Consider the following 15,903-nt stretch of genomic DNA (forward strand, 5'->3'; position numbering starts at 1 on the left):
CAGAAAGCCTGAGGGCCCTGAACAGTACTGTAATAATCTGAAGTTTTTCTTTAAAAAACTCAAAGTCCTGGGTCTCCACATGGCAGACTGGCCCTTTGAAGGGTATCTGCTAGGCATAATCCTATGATATACTCCTGAAAAGTCCAACAGACTTACTGTTCTCCTAGAGATTTAAGATATCAACAAAAGGGTATGCAGAAGTTTAAGAATTTCCTAGGGGTTAGGAGGACTACTGTAGGTGTGGAATTCAGATGTTGCTGAGGAGCCCTGTACCTACTGTGATGTCAGGAGGCACAAATGACACTGGAATTCTATACTGCAAAATCTAAGTTAAGGACCTTGTGATGGTTAAGTCTATATGTCAACTTGACTGCGCCCCATATTCCTTTAACATTATTCTGGGTAAGTCTGTGAAGGTGTTTTTGGATGAGATTAACATTTGAATTGGTAGGCTGAGGAAAGCAGATTGCCCTCCTTAATGAGGGTGGAACCCACCCAATCAGTGGAAGGCCCGAATACAACAAGAAAACTGACCTTCCCTCCAGTAAGGGGGAAATCCTCCAGCTCGACTGCTTTGACTGAGGACACTGAACTGAAACACTGGTACTTCCTGGGTCTTAAGCCTCTTGGCTTTCAGACTGGAACTACAACATACACATTCCTGGGTTTCCTGCTTGATTACTGCAGATTTTGGGACTTGTTAACCTCTATAATCATGTGAGCCAATTCCTTATGGTAAATCTTTCTCTATATACACAGTTAGATACAGAATCAACATCCTATTGGTTCTGTTTCTCTGAACCCTAACACACGCTGGTTTAGTATGTTGTGGACAAAGGGATGAAGCTCTGAAATAAAGGCACAATTTATTTCAATAATGAGTCAAGCCAGTATAAAATTCTAAGTATACTGATCAGTTGGTGCCTTTCTAATTATATCTGTCACAGTACCTAATACTGAACTTTCTGTTTAATGTGCTAGTTATTTCATAGTCCTTCTGTGAAATATTTTTAAATCAAAGAGTGAAAAGCAATTTTTAAAATTTGATTATTTATCAAAATTAAAACTAAATTTTGCCCATCAAAGAGGTATTAATGAGTGCATAATGGCATCTAGTAGACAAAATAATCTGTGAACTTTAAGGACTGGTCTCCAAATATATAGAGAGTGGAGGGGGACAGGAATTAATTGTAAGGCATACCTCTTAAAATTATCAATTAAAAAAGTTACTTATTATTTTAATTTGATGAAGAGTCAAATATCTTTAACATACTGAACTATATAATTTTTGCCCTATTTTTAAAAGAAAATCTAATTTGGGAACATAAAGTGCATTTTAATCTACATTTTATGAGTTATGCAACTTAAAAAATGTCAATTACTAATGTTGAAAATTATTTGGATGCTTTACAATTTTTCATTCCAAATTATACTATATTTAAAATATGTCTAAAGGTGAGATCTCAAGCTACTGTTAACCATTTCTTTAAAAACCTTAACTCTTTCCTGCACACACAGACCAAAACTACTTTGTGGTGAGACCAACGGCTAGATTTCACTGTTTTGATTCATGTATGTTACTTCACATGGGCATGACTGGTTTGAAGAACTATTTTTTAAACTGTTGGAAACTCCATCTAAATATTTAACGGATGGGCTCTTAATAAAGCAAATAGTTACTATAACTAGAAAAAATTTTTCAGGTAAATTTTGTTTAAATATTACAGAGCTTTTTTGTATGAGTTTGAATACCAAGTATCAAAAACCTCAGAACTCTTCCCAGTTTTAATTTAATTAAGTTTCAGGATTTCACTAGTAAACTGACATGGTAGGCACACGTTCCTAACTCATCCATTCCTTTCTAGTACCCTTAGTGTCTTTCTAGATTTTCAATAGAGGGTAGACAATTTAAAAACATGCCCAGATCTGCATAATGAATTACACTCAATTAACAATAATTACTAACAACTCTTAAAAGCTTACAAATACCACAGACATATCCAATTCAGTACAACTAATGTTTCACTAAAATATCCCAGATCAAGGGACACCTGGGTGACTCAGTTGGTTAAGCATCCGATTCTTGATTTCGGCTCAGGTTATTTTATTTTATTTTTTTAATGAAATTTACTGTCAAATTGGATTCCATACAATCGGCTCAGGTTATGATCTCACATGAGACTGAGTCTCAGGTGGGCTCGATTGTGAGACTGAGCTTTCAGCATGGAGCCTGCTTGGGACTTTCTCTCTTCCTTTCTCTCTCTCTCTCCCCACCCCCCCCTCCCTTTCTCTCTACCCCTCCCCTGCTCCCGCTCTCTGAATGAATGAATGAATGAATGAATGAATGAATGAATGAATGAATACCCAGATCAAAAACTTGGGAATTTTACAAACTCCAAAAAGACTCAAAATAAGGCAACTATGATCCTTGTGTGGTAGGCCACCTACGGGAACCAATCAAATTGGAAGGAAGAAACATTTGACTGGAAACAAATAACTAGGTTTAAAATCCATTTCCTAAGGTACTAATTCTTTTGATGAGTCAATCTATCTTGACATTATTCACCATGACTCTAGTAGTTCATCAGTCCACTATTTCTTAATGCTACTAAACTTTGTTCCCTGAATCAGTATTATGTGCCACACCAATGAGATTTCAAGTACTGGAATAAATATTTTTTCCAAATAATAAGAGCACATTTTCATTGACCTGCTGGACACTGCTATAAGTACTTCACTGACATTAACTCGTTTAATTCTCAAACCAGAACTATACAACTAGGCATAAAGAAGTAAAGTTATTTGCCTAAGGTCACAGCTAGTAAGTGAAATATATTGGATGTTTCTATTAAAACACTTCATGTTCTGTAAGAGGAGCTGTGCACACAATCTGTCCAAGGCACTTATATGGAAGCATCTACCTTTCCAGTTGTCATGAGCAATCAGGATTAGAGGCGGATCAGATAAGAAGGGGAAGTTATGCCATGATATGGGTGGTACAGCTGTTCCCCACTGTGGCAGAGGGCAAGAAATCCAAACGTGTCCTCAGCACACAGTCACACAACTCTCATGCAGCTAAGAGGAATAAAAATGCAAATTGATGGAGACATGTATGAAAGCAGAATGTTGAGAAAACTTTTTTCAGGACACCAGAAAAGCTGAAATTAAAACATTCTCTTCCTTGGTTTGGGAGGAGCTAAGATGGAGGTGTGTAGAAAATAGAGGTTTGTAGAAAATCCTAGGCTTGTCCTCAAATACCACTAGATAACTATCAAATCATTCTGAATACCCAAAAATCTCCCTGAGGACTGACAGAACAAACTATACAACTAAAGGAAGAGAAGAGGTCAAATCAAGGAAGATAGGAAGTGCAGAGATGTGGTTTGAGGGACAAACAGATCACAAGTGCTGTGGAGGAGAGGAAGTCCTGGTCTTGGAGAAAGGCAAGAGAGAGAGTGGAGTGCCCAGGGAAATGAATAAGGAGAACACTTCCCCAAAGCCAGTGGCTGGGAAAATGAGAAGAGCTGATTTTTGTGAGTGTTTGCAACCAGTAGGGCTCAAAGACTGGAGTTGTAGAGGTTGGCAGGTTTGGCTGGGATAGAGACCTGAGGGCATTGCCCCACTCCTGGAGAGAAAGCAGGCAAGCAACCCTGGCGGCAGACAGAAATCTGAGGATCACCTAAGGTGCATAGGGAGAGACTAACTGTTTGCTCTTCTTGAAGCATACCTGTGAGAGGTAACATTCACAAACACACCTCTTGGGGGACAAAAGAACCAGAGGGAGCCATTTCCTTTGCCTGCACCTAAGCACAGGTGCAGAGACATGTGCTGAGGGTGGCAAACCTGGACACTGACTGTTTAGCCTACTTGCTCCAAATCCCACGCCCCTGAACTCTTTTGTGACTGCTCTTCTGGGTTAATCCTCCATCTGTCCCAACCCAGGAAGACTCTCCCCCAGAAGACAGCACAGGCCCCCACTATAGCAGCTCCTTAAAGTTTGTGGAGTTTTAAAAGTCAGCAGGCTTGGCTGGTATATAACCCAAAGTGCACTGGACTGCTCCAGGCAGACAAATAATGTGGACACAGATAGCATGAAAACACCAATCTGAGCGGTGCCTGGGTGGCTCAGTCGGTTAAGCATCCGACTTCGGCTCAGGTCATGATCTGACAGTCTGTGAGTTCGAGCCCCGCGTTGGGCTTTGTGCTGACAGCTCAGAGGCTGGAGCCTGCTTCGGATTCTGTGTCTCCCTCTCTCTATGCCCCTCCCCTGCTCATGCTCTTTCTCTCTCTGTCTCAAAAATAAATAAAAACATTAAAAAAAAATTTAGAAAAAAAGAAAACACCAATCTGAAAAACCCCTGGAATGAATGAGGGGGAAATTATTCACTCTTCTGGGAGTGCTTCTCCAAGACCAGCAAGCATGGAGACCACTCTCTGGAGACAAAGAAGCTGGCTAGCACCATTTTCCCTCCTCTCTCCCTCAGCATAAACCAACTTCAGTAAACAGCACAGTCCCAAAACTGGCTGCCTCACCTACTTACACCAAGTCTTATCCCCCTGCACTCTACTGGTACTGCTTTTCTTGGGCAAGTATACCTAAGAACCAGCACAGTAGGCCCCTTCCTCAGAAGACCGGCACAAACCCCCACACGCACTACATCTACTAACTATAGAGTTCTTCAAAACGTTAGGTGTGGTGGAAATAGCATCAGATCTCATTTAACAAATAGACCAGAGCACACCTAGTTAAAACTGGACACGCTTTGGCCAAGGTCCAAACACTCTCTGATGCAGACAGGGGAAACTCTGTAGACAACTGACCTGAGGGATAAAGCAGACAAAATACAGCAGCAGAGTACATGCAGTACACACCAGAGACACTTCCTGAAGCTCCAGGCCATGGACATTATAGGACTACTCTTTCATAAAGCCATCACTCTCAGGAGCAGGAGAAGACAGAGACCCAGATAAAGTACACAGATGGAGGAATTCATCCCAAAAGAAAGAACAAGAAAAGGTCACAGCCAGAGATCTAATCAAAACATAAATAATATGCCTGATGCAGAATTCAAAGCAACAGTGAAAAGGATACTTGCTGGGCTTGAGAAGAGTATGGAAGACATCAAGGGGACTCTTACCACAGAGATAAGAGAGATAAAAAACAACCAGTCAGAAATGAAAAATGCAGCAACTGAGATTCAAAACAGACTGGATAAAATGACCACAAGAATGGAAGAAACACAGGAATGAATAAGTGATCCTTATTCAGACATCCAGATCCAGGAGTAAGAGAGAACTCCCATCAAAATCAACAAAAGCAGACCAACCCCAAGATATACTGTAGTTAAATTTACAAAATATAGTGATAGCAAAAAATCCTAAAAGAAGACAAAAGAAGTCACTATACTACAATGGAACACCCATAAGGCTAGCTGCAGATCTCACCACAGAAACTTGGCAAGCCAGAAGGGAGGGGCACAATATATTCAACATGCTGAATGGGAAAAATTTGCAGCCAAATATAATCTACCCAGCAAAGCTATCATTTAGAATAGAAGGAGAGATAAAGAGATTCCCAGACAAAGAAAAACTAAAGGATTCTGTGAACACTAAACCAGCCCTGCAAGAAATATTAAAGGGGACTCTTTGAGTGGGAAGGAAATACCAAAAGAAAGAAAGACTAGAAGGAACAGAGAAAATCTCCAGAAACAATGACAAAACAGGTAATAAAATAGCACTAAATACATATCTATCAATAATTACTCTAAATGTAAATGGACTAAATGCTCTTTTGATTAAAAGACATAGGGTATCAGAATGGATTAAAAAAAAAAAACAAAACCCACAACCAAACCCATCTATATGCTGCCTACAAGAGATTAATTCTAGACCTAATGACATGTGCAGATTGAAAGTGAGGGGCTGGAGAAACATTTATCATGTAAATGGACTGTAAAAGAAAGCCAGAGTAGGAATACTTATAATAGACAAACTAGATTTTAAACCAAAGACTATAACAAGAGATTAAAAAAAAAAAAGAAAAGCCACTATATGATAATAAAGGGGACTATCAAACAGAAGACACAACAATTGTAAAAATTTATGCCCGCATCATGAAAGTGCCCAAATATGTAAAACAATTAGTAACAAACATAAAGGAATTCTTTGATGATAACATAATAATAGTAGGGGTCTTTAACACCCCCAACTTACATCAATGGACAGATAATCTAAGCACAAAATCAACAAGAAAACAGTGTCTTTGAATGACATACTAGACCTGATGGACTTAACAAATATATTCAGAACATTTCATCCCAAAGCAGCAGAAAACATTATTTTCAAGTGCACATGGGACATTCTACAGAATAGATCACATACTAGGTCACAAATCAGGCCTCACAAATACAAAAAATGTGAGATCATACCATGCATATTTTCTGATCATAATGAAATGAAACTTGAAGTCATCCACAAGAAAAAAATCTGGAAAGATGACAAATACAAAGAGATTAAACAACATCGTACTAAGGAATGAATTGGCCAACCAGTAAGTCAAAGAAGAAATAAAAATAATACATGGAAACAAATGAGAATGAAAACATGATTATCTAAAACCACTGGAATGCAGCAAAAGTCATCCTAAGAGGGCAGTATATAGCAATACAAGCCTACCTCAAGAAGCAAGAAAAGTCTCAAACAACCTAACCTTACACCTAAAGTAGCTAGAAAAAGAACAACAAACAAAACTTAAAGCCAGCAGAAGAAGGGAAATAATAAAGATTTGAACAGAAGTAAATGATATAAAAACTAAAAAACAATAGAACAGATCGATGAAACCAGGAGCTGGTTCTTTGAAAAAATTAATAAAACTGATAAACCCCTAACCAGGCTTATCAAAAAGAAAAAAGACCCAAATCAATAAAATCACAAATGAAAGAGGACAAATAACCAACACCACAGAAATACAAACAATTATAAGAGAATATTATGAAAATTAAATGTCAACAAATTAGAAGAAATGGATAAATTCCTAGAAATATATAACTACCAAACCTAAAACTGGAAGAAACAGAAAACTTGAACAGACTGATAACCAGCAAAGAAACTGAATCAGTTATCAAAATCTCCCAACAAACAAAATTCCAGGGCCAGATGGCTTCACAGGGGGAATTCTACCAAATATTTAAAGAAGAGTTAAGGAGCACCTGGGTGACTCAGTCAGTTAAGTGTCTGACTTCAATTCAGGTCACGATCTCACAGTTTCCATTCAAGCCCTGCATCGGGCTCTGTGCTGACAGCTCGGAGCCTGGAACCTGCTTCAGATTCTGTGTCTTCCTCTCTCTCTCTTTGCCCCTCTCCTACTAGTGCTTTGTCTCTCTCTCAAAAATAAATAAACATTAAAAAAATAATAATAAAATAAGAAGAGTTAATACCTATTCTTCTCAAACTATTCTGAAAAACAGAAATGGAAGGAAAATTTCCAAATTCATTCTATGAGATCAGCATTACTCTGATTCCAAAAACAGACAGACTCCACTAAAAAAGAGAACCACAGGTTGGTATCTTTGATGAACATGGATGAAAAATTCTCAACAAAATACAAATTAAATCCAACGGTGCATTAAAAGAATCATTCAGCATGATCAAGTGAGGTTGATTCCTGGGCTATAAGGTGGCTCAATATTCGCAAATCAATCAACATGATACAGATATTAATAAAGAAAGGATAAAAACCATATGATCCTTTCAGTAGATGCAGAAAAGCATTTGACAAAGTACAATATTGCTTTCATGATAAAAGCCCTCAACAAAGTTGATTTAGAATGAACTTCAACATAATAAAGGCCAATGTGAAAAACGCACAGCTAATAGCATCTTCAATGGGAAAAAACTCAGAGCTTTTCCTCAATAGTCAAGAATGAGACAGGATGTCGACTCTCACCAGTTATTTAACATAGTCCTAGCCATAGCAATCAGGCAACAAAAAGAAATAAAAGGCATCCCAATAGGTAAGGAAGAAGTCAAACTTTCACTGCTGATGACATATACAGAAAATCAAGACTCCAGCAAAAAATTGCTAGAACTGATACCCAAATTCAGTAAAATCACAGGATACAAAATCAATGTACAGGGGCGCCCAAGTGGTTCAGTCAGTTAGGTATCCGACTGCGGCTCAGGTCATGATCTCACGGTTTGTGGGTTCCAGCCCTGCACCGGGCTCTGTGCTGACAGCTCAGAGCCTAGAGCCTGGAGCCTGCTTTGGGTCTGTGTCTCCCTCACTCTCTGCCTCTCCCCCACTCTCACTTTGTCTCTCTCTTTCTCTCAAAAATAAATAAACATAATAAAAATTTTTTAAAAAAATCAATGTACAAAAAGCTGTTGCACTTCTATACACCAATAATGAAGCAGCAGAAATAGAAATTAAAGAATTTATCTGATTTACAATTGCACCAAAACCCATAAGATACCCAGAAATAAATTTAACCAAAGAGGTAAAAGGTCTATAAAAAAACACTGATGAGGGAAAATAAAAATAACACAAAGAAATGGAAAAACATTCCATGCTCATGGATGGGAAGAACAAACATTGTTAAAGTGTCTATACTCCCCACAGAAATCTACACATTTAATGCAATCCCTATCAAAATACCACTGGAATTTTCATAAAGTTACAACAATCCTAAAATTTGTACAGAAGCACAAAAGAACTTAAATAGCCAAAGAAATCTTGAAAAATAAAAGCAAAGCTTGAGGCATCACAATTCCAGATTTCAAATTATACTACAAAACTATAGTCATCAAGACAGTATGGTAATGGCACAAAAAGAGACACATAGATCAATGGAACAGAATAGAAAATCCAGAAATGAACCTATAACTATATAGTCAATCTTCAACAAAGCAGGAAAGAGTATCCAATGGAAAAAAGACAGTCTCTTCAACAAATGGTGTTGGGAAAACTGGACGGCAACATCCAAAAGAAAGAAACTGGACCACTATCTTACACCATACACAAAAATGAATTCAAAATGGATGATTGACCTAAATGTGAGACAGGAACTCATTAAAATCCTAAAGGAGAAACTCTCTGACATCAGCTGTAGCAACTTCTTATTAGATATATCTCCTGAGGCAAGGGAAACAAAAGCAAAATAAACTATTGGGATTTCATCAAAATAAAAAGCTTCTGCACAATCAATAAGCAATCAACAAAACTAAAAGTCAACCTTCAGAATGGGAGAAGATATCTGCACATGACATACTGGATAAAGAGTTAGTATCCAAAATCTATAAAGCACTTATAAAACACAACACCTCAAAAAACAAATAATCGTTAAAAAATGGGCAGAAGACATGAATAAATGTTTTTCCAGAGAACACATACAGATGCCTAACAGACACAGGAAAACATGCCCACCATCTTTATCATAAGGGAAATACAAACCAAACTACAATAAGATATCACCTCACACCACTGAGAATGGCTAAAATTAACAACACAGGTAGCAAGAAGTATTGGTGAGGATGCAGAGAAAGGGGAACCCTCTTACACTGTTGGGTGGAATGCAAACTGGTGCCGCCACTGAGAGAACAGTATGGAGGTTCCTCAAAAAGTTAAAAATAGAACTACCCTACAATCCAGCAATTGCACTACTAGGTATTTACCCAAAGGATACAAAAATACTAATTCGAAGGGGCACATGCACCCCAATGTTTATAGCAGTATTATCAACAATAGCCAAATTATGGAAAAGAGTCCAAATGTCTATCAGCTGATGAATGGATAAAGTAGACATGGTAAAGGATAAAGAATCCAGATTCTAAGAGACATATGCACCCTGATGTTTATAGCAGCATTATCGACAGCCGAACTACGGAAAGAGCCCAAATGTCCGACTGCTGAATGGATAAAGATGTGACATACATATATGTGTGTGTGTGTGCGTGCACATGTGTGTGCATGCAATGGAATATTACCCAGCCATCAAAAAGAATGAAATCTTCCATTTGCAATGATGTGGAAGGAGCCAAAGAGTATTATGCTAAGTGAAGTAAGTCAAAGAAAGACAAATATTATATGATTTCTCTCATATGTGGAATTTAAGAAACAAAACAGAGGAACATATGGGAAGGGGAGTGGAGAGAAAAGAGGGAAACAAACCACAAGAGACTGTGAATGACAGAGAACAAACTGAGGGTTGATCAGAGGTTGGTGGCAGACGGGTTAGATGGGTGATGGGTATTAAGGAGGGCATTTATTGTGAGGAGCACTGGGTATTATATGTAAGTGATGAATCAGCAAAGTCTACTCCTGAGACCAATATTATACTATATGTGAACTAACTAGAATTTAAATAAAAATTTACAAAGATAAAAAAAATAAAGAAGATTTGGTGTGTGTGTGCATGTGTATGTATGTGTGTGTGCATGTGTATGTGTACACATACACACAATGGAATATTATTCAGCCATAAAGATGAATGAAATCTTGCCATTTGCAAGAATGTGGATGGAGGTAGACAGTATTATGCTAAGTGAAATAGGTCAGTCAGAGAAAGACAAATATAATATGATTTCACTCATATGTGGAATTTAAGAAACAAAACAAATGAACATGGGAGGAGAAAAGAGAGGCAAACCAAGAAACTGACTCTTAACTATAGAGAACAAATTGATGGTTAGGGAAGTAGGCTGAAGGGGAGGAGGTAGGGCACTGGAATGGTTTAAATAGATGAGTATTAAGGAGGGCACTTGTGATGAGCCCCAGGTATTATATGTAAGTGATAAATCACTAAATTCTACACCAGAAACCAGTATTATACTGCATGTTAACTAACTAAAATTTAAATAAAAATTTGTAGAAAAAAAAAAATAAAGCATTCTCATCCTCAGTAGCAACAAGCAACTCTGCATTTATCAAGGGCAGCCAAACTCTACATTTATCTTATGGAAGACTCACTTCCCCTGTATAGTTAACTTTTCAATAGAGTTTTTGTATAATCAAGTGATACAAAAAGACAGAAGACATACATTATTTAATGCTATAATATTTTAATGTTATAAAGCACAGTAACTAATACACTGCTGAAAAGGAAGAAAAAAATATGGTGATAACTCATGCTTAAGAGCTCAGTTTTTATGCACTAAGGAGTTCTGTCATACACTATAGTTTTTCCATTTTTCATACACCAAGGAAATTTTATGGTTTAGATAACTAACCATTCATACAAACAAGGATCTACCTGGTTTAAAAGAAAAGAGTCAGTGAACCAATGAGAATTAAACATACAAAGGAAAACAAATTGCTCCAGAGAATAATTCTATTTCTTTTAGAAGTCGCGTGAATAAATGTCCATGGGTCAAGTGAGAAAAGATGGACCCCTGGAGTACCAAGACACCCAACCACTTTCCATGAAGGAGAAGAGGTCTTGAACCACAAAGGTGTGCTTACATCCAAAATACCAAAACCAGTTAGCCCTTTCCATATCCAATTTCTATGTTCTATTTCTATGCAAGTATAAAAGAGCAGGAAATAGCCATTATCCTCATGAAGATCTCTACCTGTCCCAGCTCCCAGGGACAAAAGGAGTTCTCTGTAGAGAGACAAAACCAGAGCTGTCTTCTCCTTGTTACAGGCGGGGCCTCTTTGGCAGCTGAAGGCGAAGGGCATTAGTGTCTACACTCCAGGGCCTGGGGGCTTTTCATGGGGCACTTGAACTGAGAGTCTGGAATGATGAGTCTGAATTCCGTGTGCTATACACAAAAATCAGTCATTACTGTGGAGGGAGAATGCCGCAGGCTGAGGGGCAAAGCACAAGATAGCACCCCACCCCTACCCCAGGTGGTATCTGTGTGATATTCCTGGACACTCCCAGCTACCCAAGAACAAAGGAAAGGGGTTTAAATGCTTGCAACTAAGGCAAATGAAAAATTAAATTCCCTTACTGCCTGCAGCCCATTGACAAGCCCTTGAAACCAGCAGAGTGACCTAGCTTTAGGAGCTCAGCTGCCTCCATGATGACACTTTGCTAGGGGCAAAAGAGAACCTTGACTTAACATTGTCTCAACCTCCTGAGGATCCTGTAAATCTACTTCCTTTATCTCAACTGCTCCAGGACATATGCTGGCAATCCTGCTCCAAGCTTATGGCCCCTGATATGCATCTGAAGGGTCTCCTGACTGAGGTTTTAGAAAATGGTGATAAGGGTGTTTCCCCAGCAACAGCTAGCCCCTCTGAGGTCCTGAAAACCTTGCTTCCAAAATTTCTTAGACTTATTCTGTCCCTGACTCCCTCCCAACCTGAGGGAATATAATGAGTTATCCCTCAGGACCCCAGTGCAGCTCTTCCTGCCCATGGGTCCTCTCCCCCCATGCTTTAATAAAATCACCTTTTTGCACCAAAGACATCTTCAAGAATTCTTTCTTGGTCGTTGGCTATGACCAAGACCCCACCATCACCCCAAAATCTTATCAGTTACTTTCTGTTCATAATTTCTATGCTACCAATTATATTATGATTAAGACACTAAGTGAATGTGCGACTTTTGAAAATTTAAATGCAATAGCTTCTATGTGCTGATCACAGTGGGCTAGAAAACAAGATCATTTAATTCTTTCCAGCTAGAAACCTCCATAATTACATGGGTTATTTCAGACCCATGTGCAAGCTCCTTTTACCTGTTTTATCTTCGTTTTACCATTTGTTCATAATCAACTGTACAATAATTTCATCTATAATTTTACCTAACTGGCAATCTACTCAACTCTAAATCCTTGAAGATATTTCACATTTTCTTTTTTTCTTTAACTGACTCTCATTTAATCCTCATGACCACCTTTTGAGACAGATACCCCTGCTCTCTTTTTACATTTGAGAATACTCTCAGAACAATGAAGTAACTTGTTTAAGATCATACAGCTATGAAGTGTTAGAGCTTTATAGAACTCTTAATTAATCTTAAAATATCTGACAATATTAATAGGCTTTGGGACTCAAGTTTTTAAAAAGTCACTTAGAAATCTAAAATTTTTTAAGACTAGAAATTAATTCACAATGACTTAGCGACATCTACAGTCAAATTTGTATACATACCTCACTGAAAAGGCTTCCATTAACATATGAAATCCAGAGTTTCCAGAAGTTAGGCAGCTGACTTAAAACAAGCTTGGTCAGTTTTTCAACAAATGCCACCCGGTGAGGAGTTTTGTATCTCCATGCTAAGGGGGGAAAATACTATGAATATACTTTGAGTCAAGAATAAAAATTGGTTTCAACATATTACTGCTCCCTCACCTAAAAATGTGTTGCACTTTGTCCCACTTTGGCTACAGAGCTTTAATTTATTGATAGACCAATATCAGTAAATGTTCTTTTCCACATCACACTACCAAAGCCTGCCAGCACACAGAATACACTTTAACCAGAGGTTCCTGTTTTTCTCAAAGGGGCATGGCAGACTGGTCTGGAGGGCACAGCAGGAGAAGGAGGATGCTTTGGCTTTTCAACCTTGTCTTCAGGATGTTCTACTTCCCTCAAAAGTCCTACCCTCAAACAGCAAAGTAAGGCAAAGTCAGGGCAAGGCCAATTAGCCTTAAATTTGAGGCAAATATCAACCAGTTGGAAATACCACTGTATGGGGGTGCCTGGGTGGCTCAGTCAGTTAAGTGTCTGACTTCGGCTCAGGTCATGAACTCACAGTTCTTGACTTCGAGCCCCACATCCAACTCTGTGCTGACAATCTAGAGCCTGGTGCCTGCTTCAGATTCTGTATGTCCTTCTCTCTCTGCCCCTTCCCAGCTTGCGCCATGTGTGCATGCTATCTCTCTCTCTCAAAAAATATATATAAACATCTAAAAAATTAAAAAAAAAAAAAAGGAAATGCCACTATGATAACTTGATTCATTACTGAATTTTCACCATGTAAAAGGAACATATTCAAGTATAATCATATAATGAATAACTTCCCATGACAAAGAAATTTAAGAAAAAATAAAAATACTGAAGTCTCTTGGGTTACATATCATTTAATGCAGTTATTGTTGCAAGTGGGAAATAACATCTTATAGATTTCTTATGGGAATAAGTTCATTGGAATAAAAACAAATTAGTAATTTAAAGAGCATTAATCACTTCCAATCTCTTTCCTTTTTCTTTATTGCATTCTTTCCTGTTTCCTTCTTCCTCCATGCCTTGCTTCCTGGCCCTGCTGTTCTGTTTCACAGCCTCCAGCAGGAGCAGGCAGAGGCATCCCCACTGTCCAGTTTCACAGCAATGATCAGGAGAACTTCTGGGGTCAACTTCTAACTTCTATTCAGCAATTTCAAAGACCGGCCAGATAAGAGAACTTTATTAACTCCTTTATCAACTGTCAGCTTCCTTTCAAATTACTCCTAGGCAAAAAGTTTTGTTGCTATAATTACTGTTGTTATTCTGGGGGGGGGGTGGGGAGGAGGGAGATGGATTTTATTTATTTTAAATGTTTCGTAGTATTTTAAAAAGACAAGATGTGGTTGGAAAAGAAAACTTAAAAGGTATACAGAACAAAGTGTATCTCCCAGTAGTTCTCCATTTGCCCAGTTCCCAGCTGCAGCCATAAGAAACCACTGTTATTAGTCATTTGTGATTCTTTCTGAAATGTCTTTTATATACACAAGCAAATATAAATACACATTCTCCCCACCCACCCACCCAAATGTTCTTTCACACAAATGAAAGCAAACTCAACACAATCTTTTGACACTTGGCCTTTTTTTCATTTAACAGTGGATCCTGAAGTTCTTCCCTATTCATACATAAAATGTTTCTTTTTTCCCCCCACAAATACATTTGTGTACAGCTGACCCTTGAACAATACAGAGGCTAGAGACACCGATCCCCTGCACAGTCAAAAATCTATGAATAACTTCTGACTCCCCAAAAACTGAACTACTAATAGCCTACTGTTGACCAGGAAAGTTACCAATTACATAAAGCAGTCAATTAATACATATTTTATGTGTTATATGTATTATACTGTACCCTTACAATAATACCTTTTTAATTTTTTCTGTATTTCAATGATACCTGGTTCATCTTAAGAGTTTTTTCAAATTGTCACAAGTCTCCAAAAAACTTTCCAATATATTTGCTGAACAAAATTTGTGTATAAGTAGACCTACACAGTTCAAACCAGTGTTGTTCAAGGGTCAAATGTATTTCATATTTTGTATGTATGATAATTTTTAAAAATTCCCTTTTAATGGATAAGACTGTTTCCAATGTTTTGTCATTAAAATTAGTACTTCAAAAAAAAAAACAAAATAAGTGTTTTAATCAATAACTTTTTACCTACAACATTTAGCACATATGCAAGTATCAGTATAGAATAAATTCTCAGAACAAGAACTTCTAGGTCCAAGAGTACATGAAGTTGTGATTTTAAAAAGTATTATTAAACTGTCCTCTACAGGGATTCTTTACACACCCACCAGCAACACACATAAACACATATAAGCTTCTTTATAATCTTACCAATGAACAAACCAAATACATAAAACCTAAAACAATAAAAATTTAGGGATTTTGCCAAACTCACATCCCATCGTTCTTCATAGCCTTTTAAATTTTTACTGTGAGGCTGAATACCTGCCTTCATATACTTAAGAGCCATTCAGACTTCCTATCTGTGGCCTACAGAGCCTCTTTACCTCTTAGGTATATTAGCCCTTTGTCTATGAGTTGGGGGGAAAAGCTTTAAATTGTTGTCACATACGTGAAAGGCATAGTTCTTTATTTAGGGGTACATTACAAACTGTACTTGTCTATTTGGCCAATATTTATTAAGTGTCCTGTGTCTTAATCCTGTGGCTATACCATAACGTCTATCTATGATGCTGACCACTAATACTGAATGAACAGAA

The 15,903-nt window shown here is 37.8% G+C and overlaps 1 protein-coding gene and 1 long non-coding RNA gene across 4 annotated transcripts in view; one reads left to right on the plus strand and one right to left on the minus strand.

Moving 5' to 3' along the window:
* EXOC2 (exocyst complex component 2) overlaps nucleotides 1-15,903 on the minus strand; it is a 267,798-nt gene that overhangs the window by 128,953 nt on the left and 122,942 nt on the right. For all 3 annotated transcript variants that reach the window (XM_027040160.2, XM_027040158.2, XM_027040159.2), the window contains one exon: nucleotides 13,097-13,221. In XM_027040160.2, coding sequence (XP_026895961.2) covers nucleotides 13,097-13,221 — 125 coding nt within the window. The remainder of the gene's footprint in view (nucleotides 1-13,096; nucleotides 13,222-15,903) is intronic.
* LOC106976152 (uncharacterized) lies at nucleotides 309-14,666 on the plus strand. Its single transcript, XR_001430429.3, has 4 exons — nucleotides 309-402; nucleotides 11,338-11,445; nucleotides 13,450-13,563; nucleotides 14,227-14,666. It is a non-coding gene; the product is annotated as an uncharacterized LOC106976152 (long non-coding RNA).

This window comes from Acinonyx jubatus, chromosome B2 (assembly GCF_027475565.1).
Source record: "Acinonyx jubatus isolate Ajub_Pintada_27869175 chromosome B2, VMU_Ajub_asm_v1.0, whole genome shotgun sequence".
In the NCBI taxonomy this organism is placed as follows: domain Eukaryota; kingdom Metazoa; phylum Chordata; class Mammalia; order Carnivora; family Felidae; genus Acinonyx; species Acinonyx jubatus.